Below are 23,426 nucleotides of genomic sequence, written 5' to 3'. Positions count from 1 at the left end.
AGAATGTTTCAGTTTGGAGAAGGAAAATGCCACGTAGTACACTATCCTCAAGGTTTCATTGTACATGTTTTTCATATTCTTGGTTAGATTTGTTCATGCATATTGGATATATTCACACACACACACACACGCACACACACACACACAATGTGTAGGTAACATTCCCTCCAATTGTTATGATCGTACAAGTTGTCCTCACTAACTCTAGTCAGGTGATCCTATCAGAACAACCAGTCAGCTACTGCTACCTAAAACCCTGTAATGAGTTACAGTTTTGTACGGAGAGAAAGCTAAAGTCTCAGTAACGACTCAGTCCCCTACCAGGTCTGGCATCTGGTGCCCATCCTTGATTTCCTCTGTTGCTCTATTCACACTTAGTTGCTTTTCCTGATCACACACCAATCTCTACCTTATGAGTTTTTTTTTTCCTTGCTGAGACATTTATGTCATGAGCTCTTTCTCATATTTCAGGCCTTTGCTTAAATGTCACTGCTGAATGAGATTATCCTTTCAATCTTTCCTGTCCCCAGCATCGTGTTCTGGATCCCCTGACCCTTCTCTAGTCTTTACAGCTCCCACATTTATCACCTTCTCAGTTCTCATATTATGTTCATCTATTATGTCTGTGTACATTGCTTGATTATATTATAAACGTACTGCTTGTCTGTGCCATCAGTCACAAGGGTAACTGGGTAAATGTGCGTAGGGACTGTGAGAACGACACTCTGAGCAGAGGAACCGCACGAGGAGGAAGCACATCTCACCACTCAAACGCTGGATATTTTCAAATTTTGCTGTATCCTGGCAGGAAAACTGTTCTCAACCTGTGGGTCATGGCCCCCTGGTGGGTGTCATGTTGAGTTTAAAATGGAAAAAAAAAACGAAGCAAATTATTTAGTTGCACTTAAACAAAGCTCTGAGATTTCTATAATGAAAACTAGGAATAATAAATAGAAAACAATGACCTCAGACTTTCATACAGGTTGTCTGTCAGAAAACACAGATATTAGCTGGACATGGTGGCACATGCCTTTAGTCACAGCACTTGGGAGGTAGAGGCAGGGGATCTCTGAGTTTGAGCTTAGCCTGGTCTACAGAGAAAGTTCCAGGACAGTCAGAGCGACACAAAGAAAGCCTGTCTTGAAAAACAAACAAACAAACAAACAAACAAAAAAAAAAACAGAGGAAAAGAGAATCTTTACAAAAACAAGAAAACACAGACATTAACATTACGATTCATGACAGTAGCAAAACGGTTATGTTACAAAGTAACAATGAAAATAATTTCATGGTTGGGGCCACCACAACATGAGGAACTGTATTAAAGGGGCACAGTATTAGGAAGGTTGAGAACCACTGGTCTAGAAGATCTTGGTTCCAAATTCTGTAACTGCACAAGCGGAGAACTGGGTAGTTTTTCTTGCCTGTAAAGAATCTTAGCAAACCCAGAAGCCCATGTGAAAGTTGATGCAGAAACTTTCCGTTTCTATCATTTTCTCCAGCTTCTTCCCACCTTTTTGTCCTCAATTCAAATTCATTACCACAGCAGGAACACTAAGCCAGACCAAAGAGTATATAGCATTGCTTTTCTGGTACAAGTGCTAGGCTTGATGCAGCACAGCAGGTTTAAAATGACAAAATGCCCTTCAGTTAGCCTCTCAATCTTGTACTCAATAAATCTATTACTAATTCAGGACTCTTTTCTGCTTCCTGTCTCCTCCAATTTCTGTTCCATTGAGTGTGTTTCTGTGTCGAGTTGACAGAGTCCTTGTTAACTTTAATCTAGTCTCCCTGCCTCCACTTCCACCTATTTCTCTCCCTCTTTGGTTTTGGAGGATTCTAGTTATGATTTAGGTGCCCAAATTTGAGTTTAAAGTTGAAAAAAAATGAAGCAAATTATTTAGTTGCACTTAAACAAAGCTCTAAGATTTCTATAATGAAAACTAAGAAGAATAAATAGAAAATAATGACCTCAGACTTGAAATAATGTCGTTTAATGAGAAGAAAGGAAGTGAAGCTGTCAAGAAGTCATTGTGATTGAAGACCCTTCAGGATGTCAGGCAGTTGGTTGGTCATGGCTCCCTGTTAGGATGGTGACCAGAGGAACAGTTTGTTCAAAGAAATAGTTTCCTGAGATTTAAGACATAGTTTAAACAATAAATACACATGTGTATATTTCTCCTTATATTATATATATACCCAAATCTGTAAATATAACATGCCTGCTGATGTGTAAGTATGTGTACAAATATATTAACATGTTAAATTATTAATAAAAAGAGAGACTTTAAGAAGCATATGTGAAGGCGTCAATGCAATGTCCTTACTTTTCTTTATGCTCTGCTGTCTTATTGGGACTCTGAAACGCTATTGATGCTGTAAGAATCAAGGGCGTATTCATCTGAAAAATAAGAAAAGCATTTGTCTTTAAAAATCTTCAACTGTGTGTAACTAGACTGTGGCGGGCCATACAAAGACTATTTAATGATTAAATATTGTCTTTCCAATAATTTTCCAAGAAAAGTAATCACTCATGTATTTTATCAATCCTTAAATATTCTACTAAAGTCATGTGATGGAATGCATTAAATTAGTAAGGACAGACTGTTCATCTACTCCTTGATAGATTTTCATGAGCTGACCTTCCAGAAGACGTGTCACGGTCCCCACAACACACGGTTTTGAAACATAATCCATTATATTTGTCCTATAAGGGTTTTCCCTTCAATTCTTTTTTTTTTTTCCTTCCCCCGAGACAGGGTTTCTCCGTAGCTTTTGGTTCCTGTCCTGGAACTAGCTCTTGTAGACCAGGCTGGCCTCGAACTCACAGAGATCCGCCTGCCTCTGCCTCCCGAGTGCTGGGACTAAAGGCGTGCGCCACCATCGCCCGGTTTTCCCTTCAATTCTTAAGTCAAAACCATAGAAGCAGCATCTAATAGTAAATCTTTGATTTGGTAATGACAAAAATGAAAAAGGCTTGGAAGGTTAGCACCGTTTATATTTCAAGTTAAGGATGAATCTTTTCACAATTCATCAAAGAGATTTTAAGTGTTGGATACCTTGGGAACTGGCACAGTCAGAACTCACATCATGTAATAATAAAAAAACCTATCCCTTGATCACTTTTTGAAGACAGAGTGATGATTTGGGGGAATGCAGTGGCTCAGAGTGTGAGCTATAGCAATAATCAAGGCTGGGAAGTGGTTGCTTACCTTTCTCGTAACTGTAGACGGTGACTGGGGCAGGCTGGATGTTGGACACAATGTTTGTTTGCTCAACAGAGAAGGTGAAGCTGGTTGGTGCCCTGGAAACCTATGAAGACACAAATGATCAGCAAGTCCTAGTAGGTCTGAAAAAAGGAAATCACTGAGAAACTTACCCCACAAGCACATCATCTACTTGATTAAAACAGAAAGCAAAGTCCACCACTATCTCATATAATAGTAAAATAAAATAAAAAAATAAAATAGCAAAATAGTCAGCTGATGTTAAATCATGTAAATACTAAAGTTACACTGCTTAGCTGAACATGTTAGAGAATTGTGAACTATTGTATGATTCAGAAGGCCTACTAGTGAGTACGCATCCAAGACAAATCATGTTATTATCTTGAAGAGGCACTGCCATGCTCACTTTAACATTGGTCACAATAGCTAAGGTACAGAAATAACTCGAAATAACCCATGTTGATAGAGACAGAAACTGTGGTATGTGCACAGCAGGAAATTATTGGGCCTTTTAGAAGGAGGATGTCTCTCAGCATCAACAGTGGAAGTCTGTGAGGACAGGGAGAGTCAGTTTCCTTCTGGGGTGTGGTCTCTGGTAGGTTGACCATGCAACAGGGGACAGTTCTATACCCGTGTGCATAGGGATAGCACTAATTAGACCCAGTGAGTTATTAAAAAGAGGACATGGAATTGGGAGGGTGTGTGGGTGGGTGGGGGGTGGGTGGGGTTCCTGGGAGGAAGTGTGGGGGAATAAAGAGTAACTATGACCAAAATATGTCATATACATGTTCAAAACTCAGGATAAATTTTAAAATATTATACTAAAAAGGTAATTATATGGTGAGTATTGTTAGTTTGTTTATAATAACTTGCAATGCATATGTATATCAAAATGTCACAGTATACACTTAGATATACACAGTTTAAACAATAGTCAGGTTATCCTTCATTGATGTTCAAGCTGTGGAAGATTGATTATTCATCTCTGTAAATGACTACATTCCATGCATTAAGGAATGAAGATGCTTGGAAACACGAACTATCTAGTCAGGTAACCATGACTTACACGAAATAGCTTGTTAACATAAACGATATGATTAGCGAGGCAGAACACTGACTATATTCAGTGTCTCATTAAAACAATAAGCTCTTTCACACACATCTCTAATAAATAGAAGCTTTCAAACACCCTTCAGAAAACAAAGCCGTGAAACAAAGCATGAAGAAAAAACTATTGTTGCTGGACTTACGTTTTTCAAGTAGAAAAGAACGTGACCATTCTTTATGTCTGTCTTCGTTACCTGGCCATTGTGTTTAAGCTTTGAAGAGATTGACAGGAAGGGATGAGGATCAGGCATTAGAATTCCCGAGAATCCCCTCTAGAAACGAGCACTGTGCCTTCTATTTAGGAAAATGTCCTTTGTACCGCAGGGTTTCTGTGAGTATACAAGGTAACTGGGTAAAGAAATACATGCTGAGCAATAGGCATGATGACTGTGCTGTTGCAGAGAAGGAATAGAATTCCTCCAAACACGAAATCTGAAGAAGTATGCTCGGATGAAGAATTTCATTATTTAGTTTGATTTTTTCTTAATGCGTTCTCATTATGTCTATGCCAGGGAACAGGGCCATTCCTCTTTACCTCCTGAATGGATGAGAAGACAGGAGTAAACCCAGAGAGCATCTTCACATCCACAAGAACCATACGGGAGCTTTTGTGAACTCCTGTATACCTGAAATGAAAAAGCAAACCTTATTTCTACATGGATTTAGAAACATGACTCTCTCAGCAAGGATGGCAGGTGGACAGATGCACCAATAAGCTCAGGTCTGGAGATCTGGCAAAAGTTGGAAGGGCAGGGTCTGGAAAACTTCATTCTCGAATGTCAAAGAATAATCACAACCGAGTCACAGTGTACAACATGACGTTAGCTGGTGCAGATGATGAAGTCTGTGGACGTGAAGTCTCCTCAGTCTCGCAAAGTCAGACAAAATGCCTTTGTTTATGTTAGGTAAGTTCCTGTTAGCCTTAAGGAACAGCCAGTACCAGAGGAGGACTTCCTCATTGTTATCTGTCAGCAAGGCAACAGCTCACGGGTTATAAACTGAGGAACACGAACCATACATGTATAGACCTTGCTGAAGGTCTAGCTGCTAAACCAGGTTCTGAAAGGGCAGTGATGTGCCTGTGGGGTAGAATATCAGCCTTCAACATGGGACACGCCTGTGGAGTAGAATATCAGCCTTCAACATGTGCTTCACCATAGTCACCATCACTCAAACCTGCTTCTTTTCAGTCCTAGTTGAAATAATTCTTAGATATAATTCTCTAACCCAGGAGTGGATATCAAAATGTTACCCTTACACGAGGGTCACTGTGAGGTTAAACTTCGTCTGGAATATGTCTGAAGAGTTGCTTTCCCCCATTTCCACGGAAAGAGAAAATGCTGATGCCTTCTTAGGAAGAGGCGCATTGTACCTGAGGGTGGCCTAGAAAGGAGAACACCATGAAAATCACCCTGTAGCAAGAGCTGAAGGACCCGTTGTCTATGTTCCACCACCAATGTGCTGTCCGTCATTGTCATCAGGGAACCAGGATAAACTATGTAGTTTCCATGAGGCACAGCGTGGTGATGTAATCTGACTAGGCTAGAACACTTCTTACCAGCGGCATTCCTCAAGAAACTCCGGCTGCCAGCTATGCTCATGAAAAACTGTTGAAGGGCAAATTTAATTATAAAAAGCTTTAATTTGTATATCTGTGCTTGTATGAGTATGCATTGTATGGAGAGAGAGAGAGAGAGAGAGAGAGAGAGAGAGAGAGAGAAGCTAGACAGGGCATCATGAAATGGAAAGCAGAGCTCCTTTTGGGAGGGGATAAAGGACCGCAGGTGACACGAAAGGGGAGAAAGACAACAAAACATCGTGAAAATGCTATCATGAATCCTATTACTCTCTATGCCAACTTTATTACTTTTTTAAAGAATTATTTTATTTTATGTGTATGGGTGTTTTGCCTGCATGTATGCACTTCATGTGTGCAGTGCCCAAGGAGGCCAGAAGAGGGTGTCAGATCTGGAACTGGCATTGCAACCACCATGTGGGTGCTGAGAATCAAATCCAGGTCCTCTAGAGGAGTAGCCAGTACTCTTAATCACTGCATTATCTCTCTAGTCCCTGTGTGTTAACTTTGCAATTAATAAAAATGTGAATAACCTCAGTGTAACACATCCTGCATTTTCTGCTACTGATTATAAAAATGTGAGGGAAGTAGAGATAATCACAGAAAGAGTCAAATGACAAAACTCTTCACATGTAACTGGTCTGAACTCTCACAGGCAAGCTCAGCTCTCCCTCTGTGGAGGGTTTCCATTACCTGGATGAACGCACAGCCTTCTCCTTCTATGGCAACCGCGTATTGTCCATGCCTTGCGGCTAATTTAGAGTGCTGTACCAGAAGGCGGTTGTTGTTGTCGACAGGGAAAACCTCCTCAGAGTCTTCAGTGCTCAAGGTGACAGTGTTTTGAGAGTTTGAGCCAGTTAACTTCATGTATTGGGTTAGGGCGAGAAGGCACACTGTGGTGTCCTGCATGAAACAGGGGTGCAAGGTCAGGCACTGCTGACTATGGGACTTTCAGCCTGTTTCTGCAAACATTCCTGAAGCTGGTGAAGGGATAAGAAACGATGCCCGGGGCAACAGAGAATGTTCAGAGGTATGAGTTGTTGCCAATTCGTATTCTTTAACAAATCTTAATTTGCTTTAATTTTCTAAAAATAATCACCCCCACTGCTGAAAATCATGAGAAATCTCGTTAGAAAGTGAAGGTGTGCTAAGTGTGATGACTGCATCTCTGTCCCCTCATCTTCAAAGAGGGACAAAAGCCAGAAGAGGGTCTCTGGCAATTATGGGGACTGCCATCTTATGGGGACTAGACCTTAAAGGAGGAGAAAAAGGGACATTGTCTTTGTTAAATGAATTTCCCCTGACTTTCAATTTTTCCTGCGAGGGAAGGAATCCTTCATTACTTCATGGCCATTTATTTTCTTGTTTTCTGTTCCCCAACCTTTGCTTTCTCTGATGTGGAGATGACAGAAGCAGAGGGAAATCTTTGTTCTTCACTGACATGTGGTTTGACCATTGTGTCAGCAGATAGCTACTGTACCGAGACTCTGCTCTTACAGAGAAAATCTCTCTTCTAGACTTACATTCTGCTTTCCAGTGTGCAACAGAGACACAGAAAACCTGAATTCCTTAAAACTCATTTATCATCTAAAATAAAGTCTCCTTGTGAGAGTGTCTGAAACACAATGGCGAGCCCATGACAAAATAAAACCGGATTTAGAATATCAAATGTGGGGACTGGAGATATGGCTCAGATGTTAAGGGCGCTGTAGCTCTTGCAGAGGACCTAGGTTCGATTCCCAGAACCCACGTGGTGGCTCACAACCATCTGTAACCCAAGATCAGGGTAATCCATCAGGCATGTATGTGGTGTACACACATGCATACAAAACATTCTTACACACAAAGCAAAATAAATCTTTAAAAAGAATATCAAGTATTTTCCACCCCAGAATCTATGTTTTTATGACCATGATTGCTGTCATCTAGACTGGCATCTTCGGCATTAAACACATTCACCTCATATCAGGCTAATCACCTGTGTGGCAGAGAAGCCTCCATGGGAATTCATCCTCTGGGCAAGCCACTGCACAATCTTACTGGCATAATCGAGGTCCTGAGTGACCTGAGAAATGACAGCCAACAGCACATAGCATGTCATCTCAGTCTTGCCAGAAAGTGCTGGAGGAATGAAGGATGGAGAGCCTGCTTGGTGTTTCTCTTCTTTTTCCCAATATATCACATTATCTGAGAAAACAGGGAGAAGTCAGTCTCTATAAAAAGAATTTTCACAGTCCTAAAAACAAGCTCCTTTAAGGTACCCATTCAGAGGGTACAGGTTCTATTCTTTGAATTCCTGTTGTGGCCTGAATTTTAAAATCATATCCTGAAGCCTTGAGCTCAGAATGTGACTGGATTTTGGGATAGGTTCTTTAGAGGAGTGCTGTAGCTAAGATGAGTTTTCTAAGGTGCCACAGAGACCGGTTTGATGGCGAGTATAAGAGGAGGAGACAAGGACTTACAAAAGGGCGCCAAGGCTGTCCACACACAGAGGGACACCACATAAGGGCAAAGTCCCCAAACTTCCTGCCGTTCGGATATTAGACTTTTACCCTCTAGAGAAAAAAAAGTGTTCTGAGGTTTAAGTTAACCAGTCTGTGACAATTTTCCATACAGGCCCTGGAAAATAAATATGGCGTCTCCTTGGGGTCATAAGCAGTTTCAGGAGTAATTATTATTGTCTGTGGCATGCTTAATTTCCTTTACTTTGTTTGAGAAAAAATTCAGTGGAAAAGAGAAAGAGGGAGATTAAATATCTGGTACTCTTTGAGACACGGGTGCTGGCGTGCTCTGTAGGGGAAGCAGGAGGGCGGGCTCTAATCCATAGGAGAAGCAGGAGGGCGGGCTCTAATCCATAGGAGAAGCAGGAGGGCGGGCTCTAATCCAAGCCCTCAGTGAGGTCCGCACTTGGATTTTAGGAGTTTCTCTCCTCACAAAGGCAAATTGTAGTAAGACTTACTTATTTTTGTAGCTGATCGATCCAGGATCGAGAGTAAGGATTTCACTTGCTGTTCTTTTCCAGCCAAGGCAAACACGTAAGCCAGCATAGCTTGAGTGTGGCCATCGGTGACGCCCTTTGCATATGCCTCCTCCAGACAATAGAGACCATTGCGGAGGGCAGGAAACTAGTGGGGAGGAAGAAATGCTTGTAAGATACCCTGAACATTGCATGAGTTTGCTGAATATGTAAGCTAAGCACTCTTGTAATGCACTTTACAATGTACACGACACATCTCGGAAACGCATTACGAGTACAAATCTATTATATATATTCATATACTCTATTTTTACATATAAAACTATCATATATATTCACACGATCTATTTTTAAAGCATCAGAAAAATAATTTGGACTATTATTAGTATGGGGGAAACAAAGTTTAATGCATAAAATGAGTTTTAATATTTTACCTATAATATAAACTTCTTCCATGTCACGAAACATACAATTGTGTGAATGGGTGTGTATCCATGTGTATGTGCATGTGGCACGGTGCTCAGAGGATGGATCTGGGTGCCAACTTGAAGACCACCAATTACCTCATTTAGGACAAAGCCCCTCTTTGGCTGGGGCTCAGGAATTATATTAGCCTTCCTTGCCAGAGCGTCCCACGGATCCTCCACTCTCTGTCTCCTCAGACATAGGATTACAGGCATGTACTGCCATGTTAGCCTGCATCTATACACAGGTTCTAGGAACAGAACTCAGATTCTTCTCATGCATGTGAGGCAAATACGTTCCTAACTGAGTCATCTCCCCAGATCACACACAGGTCTTTTAGACCTAAAATGTTTTACTCTCAAGCTTTAAATAGAGGTTTGATTTCAAGATACACTAATGACCTTGAAAACACACGGTATCTCCTTTAGGGACAGAGTTGGTAAATGAGGAGTCTGTGGACTGAGACCATTCTGAAAATGCTGCAGGGACTTGGGAACAAACTTCCCTGAGAGCATTCTTCTTCAGTGATAACTGACTTTGTTTTTGATTCTGGGTCTTGCTGCACAGACAAGGCTGGCCTCAAATGTCATGATCTTTTGCCTTGATTTGATGAACACTGGAGTTATCACTGAATGCTGGTGTGTGCCCTCATGCCCGCCACAGCAGAGGTTCATAATCTGAAGTTTATAGCTGCAGTCAGGAAACATATAAGGACCTGAGATCTTATGAAAACAATTTTTTTCATGAGTGTATCCAACCCGGGCAAACCTCAGTCCTACCGGTGAACCAAAAGAATTTTGAACATCACTGGTTTAAAGGATGGTAATGGGTGAATTGTTTTGGTATCTTTTCCCGTCTAAGAATTTCAAGCCATTAGGAAAGCAGGTTCTATCTAAGGTTCATTCAGTTAAGCGAAGCCAGAGATGATGGGAATTCATACACTGGAATCGAATCCAACTTCAAGGAATGCCCCAACGACGTGTGCAGTGAGCGCAACATCCTCTTCATCGCTGCCCTGAAACAGAGGGACAGTGAACAGTACAGGATCACAGACCACGAAAGAGCAGCTGCTTCTGAACTGAGACTCACCAGGAAAAAAATGCTTGAACAAACATTTCTATTCACGAAAACTTGCTAACCTGTAGTTTTTAAGTTAGGGAAATAGTAGTTGTGCTATCTGGGTGAGTTTCCATCGACACTCAATAAAATTGTGAAATAAAACATAAGAATTTTAAGCTTACTTGGTTGTACTTAAGTGTATAGTATTATGTGGCCTGGTGTCTGGCCTGAATTCTGAGCAATGGCTCACATGGCTGTTTTGTATTAATTTGAAGAAAGCAAAGAAACATTTTGCCGATGGGGTGAGACAAAGAAATGATAGATTTCATGGAAACTCCTGCCCAAGGGGCAGTTACAGTGGTGTCTTACTCAGGGCTCCACCTTTGTGGGGAACATCATAACATTTGCACACTATTGGTCCTCATAAGCTCATAGGGAGTGGTACTATAAAAGGCCTGGCTTTGTTGGAGTATGTGTGGCCTTGTTGGAAGAAGTGTGTCACTGTGGGGTGGGCTTGGAGGTCTCCTATGCTCAAGCTATGTTCAGTGTAGACAGCTCACTTCCTGATGCCTGTGGATCAAGATGTAAAACTCTCAGCTCCTTCTCCAGCATCATGTCTGCCTGCATGCTGCCATGATGATAATGGACTAAACCTCTGAAACTGTAAGACACCTCAGTTAAATGTTTTCCTCTATGAGTTGTCATGGTTATGGTGTCTCTTCTCAGCAATAGAAATCCTAACTAAGCCAGTGACCAAGGAAGAAAGAGCTTATTTCACCTCCCAGAATGTAGTTCCAGAAGTCAGAGCAGGAACTCCAGGCTGAAGCAGAGGCTATGGAAGAATGCTGCTCACTGGTTTGTTCCCCAAAACTTGCCCTGGGGTGGGATCAGCCACAAAGAACTGGGCCCTCCCACATCAATCACTGGTTAAGAAAATGCACCACAGGCTTGCCCACAGGCCAATCTAGTGGGGGTATTTTCACAATTGAGGTCCCTTCTTCCCAAACGACTCCAGCTTGTGTCAAGTTGACATAAAACTAGCCAACATAGTTATCAGGACTCATATGAGTATAGTGCACATTAGAAAAGAATTAAAAAACACATGGCTTGCACCCTGATCATGTATAAAAATCCTTGGAGAAAATTCACATTAAACCAGAGACTGTAAAGTTTCTGTTGTTGCAGTTTGGTTGGTTCTCATTTTGACTGTGTTGTTTTACAGAGTCTCACTCTTTAGCCTGGGGTGGCTAGGAGCTCCCTAGCAGATAAGTCTGGCCTCAGTCTCAGAGAGATTTACCTGCCTCTGACCCCTGAGTGCTGGTATTTAAGGTGTGGGCTGCCATGCCTCACTTTTATTTTTTGAGGAGTATCTCATATAGCACACTTGTTAGTTGAAGATAACCTTGAACTTCTGCCTCTCCTGCTTCTCCTGCCTCTCCTGCTTCTCCTTCTCAAGTGCTGTGATTACAGGGATCTGCCGTTAAACCTGGTGCATGCCTGATCGGGTTTGTGTGGTACTTGGGGTTGAATCCAGGGCTTCATGCACACTGCAAGCATTTGTGAATGAAGTTTCCTGAAGGAAGTCACACCGGCCACTGAACTCTCTACAAGGCTCATTGACTGATTAAACAAACCATCAGTGGTCCTGGAGAGATTGGAATGTTGCAGGTCCAGAAGCTAGTTCAACCATCTTTAACCTCCTACATAGCCTTTCCTTGCCAACCTCTGTATCCTACCTAACAACCTGTGACTAAGAGATAAAACCCTTTTGGAATATGAATTTAACCAATCCCTAGCTCCCACCAATGAACCCCTAAGCTTTCTCTGAGTCCTGGGGCCGAGTCTCCCTGTTTTGCTGTGACCACTTCGCCAGCATTTCCACCAATGCATTTGAAAAGGTTTCTGAGTCATGACTTTCTTTGCTCTGTTACGTAAAAACTCAATCAAATTGCTGCAAAGTTGGAACATGGAATTTGGGGTTATCTAAATCTGTGTTCCTGGACCATGGTCACTCATGCTGGGCTTCAGAATAAATTTTCTCCTATTCTTTTTGAGGCAAGAGCTGGGTTTTTGGGTTAACACGCTCTACCAGCCGAGCCGCATTCCCAGCCTGTGACCATGATTTAAATGTCAGGACTAAGGTACAGAAAAGAATTCCTCACACATTCAAGACCCGCTCCTGTCTGACTCCAAATTCCCAGAAGCTTTCTTGGCTGAGTCCCTCTTTTCTCCTCTTCCCAGTTTAATGATTACAGAATCCTGACTCTGTAGAAAGACTGAAGTCGGAAGAAGTCAAACCAAAGACTCATGCAGGGTTATGTCTAGGCTCTGGTTAAACATCCGTGAAGCAGCGCTGATGCCCATGGAAAGGACGCAGGGGACCGGTGACTTCAGCAGACTCAAAAGGCGTAGCATTCCCAAGGGAGGAGCACTCCCGATGAGGGAGGGCAACAGAGACAGATGACCCAGGGAAACAGGGAAATGACACCTCACTGTGGGTCCCTTACCTCCCAAGCATTGTTGACAAGCTTGTCATCCCTCCCAAAGCACCCGTTCGGTCTCTGTTTTCTCGAAAGCCAGATTAAGGTCTGTTTGGGGACTGACTCTTCAACGAAAATATATTCCTTCATTTTCTCAAATGTCTTGAAAGAAAGGGCACTGAGCCTGTAATGGGGATCAACAAAGCAAAAGTTAGGGGGAAAGATGATATCAGCTGCTCAACAGGTTCATCAGTGTTGTTCCCTTTGGGTAATGCATTCATACAACTTGTCCAATGTTGACAGTTACTAGTCTTGATTGACAGTAGCCCTTTCACCAGAGTCAGTAAAATATGATGAGCAGCAAATCTCTAGAAATTAGAGCAGGTGGATTTTAGCCACCCAAAGGTCTGTGTAGTCCAATTGATTGCATTAACCAGAAGCAGAAATGGTATGCCATTTCGATGCCATGGGGCCTTCTAGTTTCTTTTCCCTGAATGTAAATGAGACTGAGAGGCACATAGTAAGATGTGACAGTTGCCATGGAGCTGATGAGCTGTGACATCATAGAAAGCCATCATTAAATTATCACACAGCCAAGCAAGTTGCCTGAGACTCTGGGGATATTGTTGCATCAGAACTGAACTAATATATTTTGGGGTTTAGCTTTATTCTCTATAAATCTGAGCACCAGCCACTCTCACCTTCTTGCAAGTCACGCTTAGGAAAAATCCCTGTATTAGTGAGAACAAAGCTTTTTATCTCTTACCATATGCTTCCTTTCTGATTGCTCTGGCAGAACATGTCATATGAACCATCGGAGTTTTTGAAAGACAAGTGCTTCTGGTAACCTAAAACACAACATAGAAGGAAAGCTGCTGCTGAGCCTGGGAGAGAAGGAAAAGAACAACACAGCCTGGGTGAATGCAAGCCCCTGGGTGTGCTGATGTGATCGCTTCAGTTTTGGTTCCCGAAACTTCAGGCAGTCTACCTCTGTGCACACAGAGGATGCCTTGTTTAAAAGCTGTCTCCGGACTGGGCTTAGCGGTCAGTACCTATCCCCTGAGGTGGTTTTACTTCACTCGGTTTTATCTTCCTAAGAAGAAAACCCAAACCGCATTTCCTCCTGGCCCTGTCCTCAGTATCACTGTGATGTTGCTTGCGTAACTTCTTTCAGCATCCGGATCCCATCACTTCACTGCACTGGGACACAGCCAAGCAAGCAGGCCTACGGGCTGACGAATGAGTCATTTTCAGCCACTATTCACAACTATGACAAATAAGACCTTATTGTTAACTATTACAATTTACAAATGAGTTCATTGATGCTAAACTTCATTACCACCAAGTTCCGGGGAGCATCTTGGAGGAGGAGACAGGAAGGATGCAGGAGCCGGAGGACGGAAGAGTGCTACGGAAAGCTGTCTTCACAGCTGATGCTGCTATTACAACTGCGAGCTCGCAGCAGCTGTGGCTACCTGGACAAGATCTCCATACGGGCAAGCCAGTCAAAATCCTGGCATAGATGGTGTAATGGCCTTCAGATGCAGTTCTATATTGAGCTATTGACAGTGAGTTTTGCTGCAGGTGGGAGACTCAGTCCTTATTGAGGGTGTGGTCACTGGTGGGTAGGTCCCTATGCCCATGCACATACGGGCTTTGCTAACTGGACTTGGTGGGTCATAAAAAAAAAAAAAGACACAAGGTTGGGAGGGGGCATGTTGGGGAGAGTGAGGTGGGAGTTGAAGGGGAGACATGGGGTGGACACGACTCTATTTTGTTATATGCATATATGTATGAATAAAGAAAGTTTAAAATAAAGATGAGGCCGGGCGGTGGTGGCGCACGCCTTTAATCCCAGCACTTGGGAGGCAGAGGCAGGCGGATCTCTGTGAGTTCGAGACCAGCCTGGTCTACAAGAGCTAGTTCCAGGACAGGCTCCAAAACCACAGAGAAACCCTGTCTCGAAAAACCAAAAAAAAAAAAAAAAAAAAAAAAAAAAATAAAGATGAGTTCACAATTTGAAACTATAGTTATACAACATTAGGTTAAATGATGGACACAGATTTTAAAGTCAAAAGGAGCACACAGCTAGGACCCAGGGTACCTCAAGGGTTCACATTTGTTTCAGCCGGGAACCATAGAGTAAGACTGATCACATTTGCATATCAGTTGCAATTGGCTTCACCTTTGTTGGTTATCCCTCTCACCGTTAGTTAAGAGAAGTAGAGCCCTGGATTTGACTTCTTCTGTCAGCTGCCGGGTTGCTCTCAGGTAGTCGAGTATGTAAGTGTCAGACGCTAGCTGGGCAATGTTCTGCTCACCACACCCATAGGGCGTGCGGAGAAGGCTATCTAGGTTCTGCATTGAGACTCCTAGAATGTCGCCTAAAGACAGAAAAGGAGAGTTATGCACTTATGTTAATGCTGTGCAGCTGCCTTGGCATTAGAACCTGTGGCTATTAATGCATGGTGGGAGCAGAAAACATTTAAAGTTGGCTCTAAACGGTGTAAACGGGAGGCCGGAGAGGTGACTTAGCTGTTAAGAGCCCTTGCTGATGTGGGATGCCCTTCTATATATGCGTTGCTTTTATTGGTTGATTAATAAAGCTTTTTTGGTCAATGGCTTAGCAGAGTAAAGCCAGGTGGGTCATCTGAACAGAGATATACAGAGAGAGTAGGTGAAGTTGAAGACGCCATGTAAATAACAAAGGAGATGGTGGCGCACCTCTTTAATCCCAGCACTCGGGAGGCAGAGGCAGACGGATCTCTGTGAGTTCGAGACCAGCCTGGTCTACAGAGCTAGTTCCAGGATAGGCTCCAAAGCCACAGAGAAACCCAGTCTCGAAAAACCAAAACAAACAAACAAACAAACAAACAAAAAAAACAAAACCAAAGGAGAAAGATGCCAGAACATTACCAGTAAGCCACAACCTCGTGGTGATACACAGATTGATAGAAATTTAGGATGGAAGAGCTAGCTAGGAATACACCCGAGCCATTGGCCAAACAGTGTTGTAATTATTATAGTTTCTTTGTGGTTATTCGGGTCTGGGCATCCAAGAAATGAAAGTGGAGTCTGTATTTGCACCTTGCTGCTCTGGACGCATGCCTGAATTCAGCTCCCAGTACCCATATTGGGTGGCTCCCATCTGCCTCTAACTTCCATTCCAGGGGAACCAACGCCTCTGGCCTTCTTAAGCCCTGCACTCACATGCACATACTGCCCTCTACACACATAATTTAAAATAAAACATATAAACAAGCCAAAGTTTCCTAGAGGGAATCTAAGGGAGGTGGTTCTTAAGTGAGGAATAGAGGGGTTTCCGGTATGAAACGTTCCTGAAGGTCTCCTTCCCACCGAAAGGAGGATGCTCAGGAAGTGTGCCCCTTTCTGGCTTGCTTCTCATTTGTGGTTTTAGATACTGACGAAAGCTATAGCCCACCCCTCTCCTACAGACTTCAATGCCGATGACAGATGAATAACTACTTTTAGGAAACATACCTCTTTTTTTTTTTTAACCAAGAAAATCTCAGTATCACAACATATCATAATCTCCAAGAGGCTAATTTAGCATTCATATGTACAGGTCATACCAGGATCTCCTGTTTCCTGAGCATCTACCGTTACTGACCAGCGGGAGTGCTTCCTAGAGATGCAGGTCTGGAAACTCCACGCTTTCAGACCCCACATGGAAACAGGGAGAAAGGGTGGTCTGAACACCATTCCTGCCCCGATAGCTTGAGAAAGTGTCTCCATTCTGTTATTGAAGAACTTATTTTCCAGACTACCTCAATCAATATTTTCAAATCACCATGACAAGAATTTGATAAACTCACCCACAACGGTGACAAAGGATCTGGCTGACCCTTCCACTACATCGCTTGGCAATTCCAGAAGTATTCGCTTTGAGACTTTAGTACCTGAAAGAAAATGCCCATACAAGCACTGTAAAGACTTCCCTCTACGAGTCTGGCAGCAGAATTTTGGAACAGCTGTATTAGGAAGAAAAGGCCATTGGCTAGTTTTGCCTTTGGAGAAAATAAAATTGTGAATTTGGGAGGTGAGATGGCTCAGAGGGTGACGGCACGTGCCACCAAGCCTGATGATCTGAGTTCAAGCCCTGGGACCCACGGGCAGGAGGAGAGAAGGAACTCCTGCACGTTGACCTCTCACTTCCACACTCCCAGCGGCTTGCAACGCACACTCACATACATGCATGTACACACGCACACTGTACACACAAATAAAGGTAATAAGAGCTCTTTTTAAATAAGCTGAGAATTCGAGCTAGTTTAGAACAGCAAAACATCCAGAAAAAAATGCATGCTTTGTCTTAAACAGTGGTGTCCATTTTCTATCAGTTCAGTACTTAAACTGTTTATGGAAAAAATGAAAGATATAAAACTCAGCTCATAGAAGGAATGCTTAAAGACAGAGTAGACATTAAAATCAGATTATCACTAACCAGCTAAAATGATACTCATGATGGCTACAAATCAGGTAACTGAGGCTAGTAATGAAATCACAGATGATTTCGTACCACAAATATAAAAATAACCAATATGCTGGTGATAGTCCATTGATCAAGATCATGAGACCATCATAATAATCAAGATGGAGACTAATCTTATCAGACAAACAAGTAAATGTCACTCAGTAATGCACATTTGGTTTGCTAAAAATTATCTATCAATGAAGATAAAAATGTAGGCCCATATTTCTATATGGCATGGCAGCCAAGCCATCAAGCCATAGGCCACACCTGAGATGGGTCACATATCCTGCCAGGCAGGCTGTCTCTAACCTAACAAAAGGTCAGGATGTTTTGCTACTTTCTTTGTAATTTGGAGGATGCCTTATAGAGATGCTGATTCAAGCCTATGTGACAGCTAGCATACAGAGCAGTGGTAGTTGTGGATGTGAGGAAAAGCCATTCGCCTGGTTACCTAGGAGACAGAATGCTAATGTATTTCTCCTAAATTAAGTTTTGGTATAAAGGCTATTTGGAGAATAAATGAGAAAAAAATTTTCAGGATGTGAACTCAGGATATCATGAGGGATCTCCGAGAATCTCCCTCCCAATAAAACCATGTGAGTAGTGTCTTTATTCCCATCTCCTCCACGCTGGTCCAGAGAGAGATAGTTTATGTTGCGGTCTGGTAGAAAAATAATTTATGGTCCAGGCTAGCACCAGACCCCAACAATAAAACATAAAATAAAGTAACACCCCCAAGAGAGACTTATAATACATCCAGATGCTAAGATGGTTCTTGCCTTGTGGCTTGTGCACAGGCTGAGGAGGTAAACCTGCTGTGCTCTAGGACCAACTGACCATGTGGACAGCCCTCTTACCTTTTGTGCAGATAAGGAAACCCTGGCTTGTTTCTTTTTCAATACCTTCAGGCTGTTAGAGAGTAAACAAAAACAAGAACAGGATAATAAGTTGAACCACTTTTAGCTGAAGGAAAGGAGACCAAACATCAGTTACCAGAGGCATGACTGGCTCAGGGTTGTCCCTGGCCTTATGTGAAAGTTTGTGTACAGTACCAACACCCCTCTAGACCCGTGACTCCCATAGGTTGTACAAAGATAACCCTGTGTCATTGAGTGACACTTTCAACTGCTCTGTTGATTTTTTTTTTTTTTGAGGATAAAAGGAACTGCTCATAAACATAGAGACAATGATTTCGTCTCTTGGACTTTAGGATCAGTTAAAAAGAAGGTTGGAGAATTAATAAATGGGACCTCCTGAAACTGAAAAGCTTCTGTAAAACAAAGGACATGGTCAACAAGACAAAATGGACAGCCTATAGCATGGGAAAAGATCCAACCCCACATCAGAGAGAGGTCTGATCTCCAAAATATACAAAGAACTCAAGAAATTGGTCATCAAAAGAACACATAATCCAATAAAAAATGGAGTATAGACCTAAACAGAGAACTCTCAACAGAGGAATCTAAAATGGCTAAAAGACACTTAAGGAAATGTTCAACATCCTTAGTTATCAGAGAAATGCAAATCAAAGCAACTCTGAGATTCCATCTTACACCTATAAGAATGGCCAAGATCAAAAACACTGATGACAACTTATGCTGGAGAGGTTGTGGGGTAAAGGGAACACTTCTGCATTGCTGGTGGGAATGCAAGCTGGTACAGCTCCTTTGGATGTCAGTGTGGCGATTTCTCAGAAAATTAGGAAACAACCTTCCTCATGACCCAGTAATACCACTTTGGGGGTATATACCCAAAGGATGCTCAACTGTGCCACAAGGACATGTGCTCAATTATGTTCATAGCAGCATTGTTTGTCATAGCCAGAACCTGGAAACAACCTAAATGCCCCTTGACCAAAGAATGGATAAGGAAACTGTTGTACATTTACACAATGGAATACTACACAGCAGAAAAAAATAATGACATCTTGAATTTTGCAGGCAGATGGATGGAGCTAGAAAACATCATTTTGAGTATGGTAACCCAGACCCAGAAAGACAATTATCATATGTACTCACTTATAAGTTGTTTTTAAACATAAAGCAAAGGAAACCAGCCCACAAATCACAATCCCAGGGAACCTAGACAAAAATGAGAACCCTAAGAGAGACATGCATAGATCTAGTCTACATGGGTAGTAGAAAAAGACAAGACCTCCAGAGTAAATTGGGAGCATGAGGACCTTGCGGGAGGGTTGAAGTGGGGAGAGGAGAGGCAGGGAGGGGAACAGAGAAAAATGTAGAGCTCAATAAAAATCAATAAAAAAAAAAAGAGGGCTGGGGAGAAGATCTAAAGGCTGCTTCACATCAAGAAGGGAGTCAAGAAACCACAAAGCAGGTTTCAAGGGTCCTCACCATCCTTGGTGAGGCTCTGTTGGTTGATTGGCAGATGCTGGGAATAGAACGTAGGGTCTTGCACAGCTAGGCAAGTCTTTTCCCACTGAGCCATATACTCAGTGAAGGCCGAGGTCTTGGCTTAAGAAAGGATGGATGAAAAAAACAACAACAAAAAAAGAAAGGATGGATGTAATTTGTTCAAAGCAGAAAGCTTGTGTCAAAAGTAACTTTGGTCAATTAAGCATTTTCAAAAAGATTTTCATCTCTTAGACTGTTTCCCATCATGGAGAACTTGGTATTTCATAGGTACATACCTCTACCACTAAGCCTTTGACCACCGTGTCTTTCCAGTTGACATCTTGCTGCTTGCTGGCATCATTTGGGCAGGCACTACTTTGTTTGGATGTAGCCACTACAGTAATATTCACTTTACCTGGAAAATATTGCCAAGAATAAGATAAAGAATACTGACACCTTCTCCAATGGGAGATGCTTCAAGTTTGTCAATCATCTTGAATAGGATGAACCAAACTCTTATAATCTCACAAAAGTTTAAACTACCAGCTTCTTCTTCTGCCTGGAGAGAAGGCAATATGTCTTTCTTGTTCTACATATTTCAAGATTCTCTGTAGTAAGTTACTCATTTATTCCCTTAGAATTTACAAAGTATTTTTTTTCCAATCTGATGCCTTTTTAATTAACCAAATTGCAGGTTTTTATTTAAATCGGGTTTGCACTGTTTTAGGGTCCAAACCAAAGTTTTCCTTGGCCTTTCTTTAGGAGGAATAGAGTCCCAGGGTTTGCAAGCTGCAAAGTCTGGGTCAGGCTACCCTTCCCATCCCCCAGTCATCAAGCTTATTTGGTTGGAGGGTTTCTGGCCTTGACCCCACCACCGTAGTGGTACATCACATAACGGCTGGCCTGCATGCTCTGGGCCACCACGTTGGTGAAATGGCACGCCATTAGCAGGTAATTTCGAGGCTGGACCCGGTAGGCAAAGCGCATGAAAGCCATGGAGTAGAACATGAGCGCCGTCGTCATGCGGCCGCTGATGATGTCGGGAGGAGCCTTCATATCCTTGAAGGCGGCCAACGGAAGGCCCCAGTTGGCCACAGGACCCCAGAAGTGGGTGCTGGTTATGTAATCCCGGAACTCCTGGGTCTTCACATAATCTCCAGTTTTCCGTAATAGCGCTGCAATCCCCGACATGGTCACCCCAGTGGGAGGAGTGGTAACGGCCAAGATGCCAGCCAACAATGGAACACCGAATGCTCGCAACGGACCCTGACGCAGCAACAGCCAACGGCCAACTTACAAAGTTTTAAGAAAGATAACATTCTATGAACCTGTGCTAACACCTTGAGATTGGACAATATAACATCAGATATCTGGGGGGTTCTCTTCCTTCCTTTTTTTTTTTTTTTTCCTGGAGATAGGGTCTCACCATGTAGTCCTGGCTGACCTGGAGCTCCCTACATAGACCGAGTCTAGAATTCACAGAGATCTACCCACCTCTTCCTCCCGAGGGCTGGGACTAAAGGTGTGCACCACTCTTCCTGGCAGTAACCAGGGTTTCTAATGTTTCCCAGGATCAAAGAAAAATGCCACCACACTTGGTAATAACTGCTGCTTCTAATGTTTTCTAAGACCAAAGAAAAACAGTAAGATCTGATACAGCACAAGGGCCACCAGATTTAAACTGAGTGCTGGCAAGAAATCTGTCGATTTAATTTCTGTGGTATCACAGTATGCAATCAAAACTGATCTCCAGTATCCTTGTTTATAGAGAGGAGGATTGGGAAAGCTTATAAGACTTAACATCGCCTGTGTGCTGTAGACATAACTAACGTATTGTTTCTTTGTCTTTGTGTGAATTTTGCACATTTCTTTCTGTGCTTTGCACAGCCGTTGAGCACCACCAAGAAATAGCATGTGAAGTATTCTGTCTCCCTTTCCAGAGTGAGCTATTTGAAGATCTTACATAGTATAAGGATTAATAAGTTTAAATCTAATAGAAAAATGGTCTGAGGTGAATCAATATCACAGATGAATCAAAAACGTATTCTCTCCTGATGTAATAAAACAATAAATACAAGACATGGAATAAAAGAATTTTAGTGACATAATTTAAAAAGATTTTCTCAAACTAAGAATCATCTACATTTAGCAGTTTTAGTTCACTAAACTTTTTAACTTTTCCTTCTCTGGTATCAGCAGCAAGAGACTTCCGCAGACACTTTTCTAAACTGCCAGGCACTAGAGCAAAGTTCTCAGTATTCGATCCAGTGGTTGGGTTTATTGTATCTGGTGAGCTGTTACATTTAGTTTAGAAAATCCCAGTGACTCTCATAATTGATGGTTTTGTCTGAGGAGAAATTTTTCTAAAAGTGGCATTTTATGTGAATGTTGGGTAAAGCAGCAAATGCCAGAAGCACAGTAGCATTGGAGAGATCTGGTTTTTATTTGGGATGTTATGTGGACTTGATAAATCATGCACATTAGCGTTTGTGCCATATTTTAATCTTATTAAACTTTTTGTGTGAATGAATGGGGTTTTGTTCTGCAGAGTACTAAGTAGGCTATAGGGCTGGAGAGAGGGCTCAGTGCTGGAGCACTTGCTGCTCTTGCAGAAGACCTGGGCTTGTTCCAGCACATAAGGCAACTCACAACCATCGAGTTCCAATGGAACACCCTGTCCTCGATTCCCCAGGCACTGCATGCACGTGGTGCATATACATACATGCAGACATATACATACATGCAGACATATACATACATGCAGACACATACACACATGCAGACACATACACACATGCAGACACATACATACATGCAAGCAGATACATATATGCAGACACATACATACATGCAGGCACATACATACATGCATAAAATAAAATACCTTTAAATAAGGAAATTATAAGAATTTTGAATATAGAGAAGGAAAATTAAGAAGTTTTTCTTATTTTAACTTAGCAAAATGAAAAGATGCCCAAGGACTCATTCACAAGTTCACAAAATAGTAGAGTGTGTGTCATCACAAAATGACATCCTCACTAAAATTTCAAATCATTGTTGTGATGCAAAACAATTACTTCTGGGGCTGTAGAGGTCACCCAGCAGTCAAGAGCACTTGCTACTCTTAAAGAGGAGCTGGGTTCAGTTCTTAGCATCTATGAGGCAGCTCACCGCAGCCAATAACGCCAATTCAAGGGGCTCTGATTTTTTTCTGACCTCTGTTGGCACCAGAAATGCACATGGTACATGTGCATACATGTAGACACGCAATCATACTCAGAAAATAAAATTAAAACTGTAAATAATTATTCCTAAAGATTATAGAAAGAAATGACTTCCTTATAGAACATTTTTTTTATTTGTAAATAGACTATGGAGATATTTAATGAAAAAACTAGTGAATAATTTAGCTGGCTGGATTTTTGTTTCCAGATCAAGGGGGTGACTTACCTCTACACACGTGTTCAGGTAGCTGAAGACACTGACAACTACGTCACTCTGCTCATTCTGAATGACAGAAAAGGGTGAGGCAATTTCAATGAAGAAGGGCTGGGAGATCTGTAGATATGCTTTGGATGAGATGCCAAACCCAGCTTCACCATTCACACAGAAGGCACTGGCCTCCCATTGGGTTATAGTATCAGGGACAAGGAATGAGACATTTGCTGAACCTGAGGAACTGAAAA

At 42.2% G+C, this 23,426-nt stretch overlaps 2 protein-coding genes across 2 annotated transcripts in view; both read right to left on the bottom strand.

Annotated features, from left to right (window-relative positions):
• Positions 1–2,348: 2,348 nt before the first annotated feature.
• Positions 2,349–23,426, bottom strand: part of LOC130873081 (ovostatin homolog) — a 42,369-nt gene continuing 21,291 nt past the window's right edge. Inside the window, exons 19-35 of the mRNA XM_057767618.1 lie at positions 23,136–23,419; positions 21,782–21,791; positions 20,037–20,214; positions 18,244–18,295; positions 16,728–16,811; positions 15,099–15,275; positions 13,658–13,739; positions 12,919–13,075; positions 10,293–10,367; positions 8,870–9,035; positions 7,889–8,097; positions 6,604–6,813; positions 5,593–5,717; positions 4,870–4,960; positions 4,478–4,546; positions 3,213–3,312; positions 2,349–2,401 (exon numbers count right to left, since the gene is read on the bottom strand). Coding sequence (XP_057623601.1) covers positions 2,349–2,401; positions 3,213–3,312; positions 4,478–4,546; positions 4,870–4,960; positions 5,593–5,717; positions 6,604–6,813; positions 7,889–8,097; positions 8,870–9,035; positions 10,293–10,367; positions 12,919–13,075; positions 13,658–13,739; positions 15,099–15,275; positions 16,728–16,811; positions 18,244–18,295; positions 20,037–20,214; positions 21,782–21,791; positions 23,136–23,419 — 2,122 coding nt within the window. The remainder of the gene's footprint in view (positions 2,402–3,212; positions 3,313–4,477; positions 4,547–4,869; positions 4,961–5,592; positions 5,718–6,603; positions 6,814–7,888; positions 8,098–8,869; positions 9,036–10,292; positions 10,368–12,918; positions 13,076–13,657; positions 13,740–15,098; positions 15,276–16,727; positions 16,812–18,243; positions 18,296–20,036; positions 20,215–21,781; positions 21,792–23,135; positions 23,420–23,426) is intronic.
• On the bottom strand, positions 20,578–20,931 carry LOC130873087 (mitochondrial pyruvate carrier-like protein). Its single transcript, XM_057767631.1, has one exon. The coding sequence runs from the start codon at positions 20,929–20,931 to the stop codon at positions 20,578–20,580; it is 354 nt and encodes a 117-aa protein (XP_057623614.1).

Source organism: Chionomys nivalis, chromosome 1, assembly GCF_950005125.1.
Source record: "Chionomys nivalis chromosome 1, mChiNiv1.1, whole genome shotgun sequence".
Taxonomy (NCBI): Eukaryota; Metazoa; Chordata; class Mammalia; order Rodentia; family Cricetidae; genus Chionomys; species Chionomys nivalis.
This window is presented reverse-complemented; position numbering and strand designations above follow the sequence as displayed.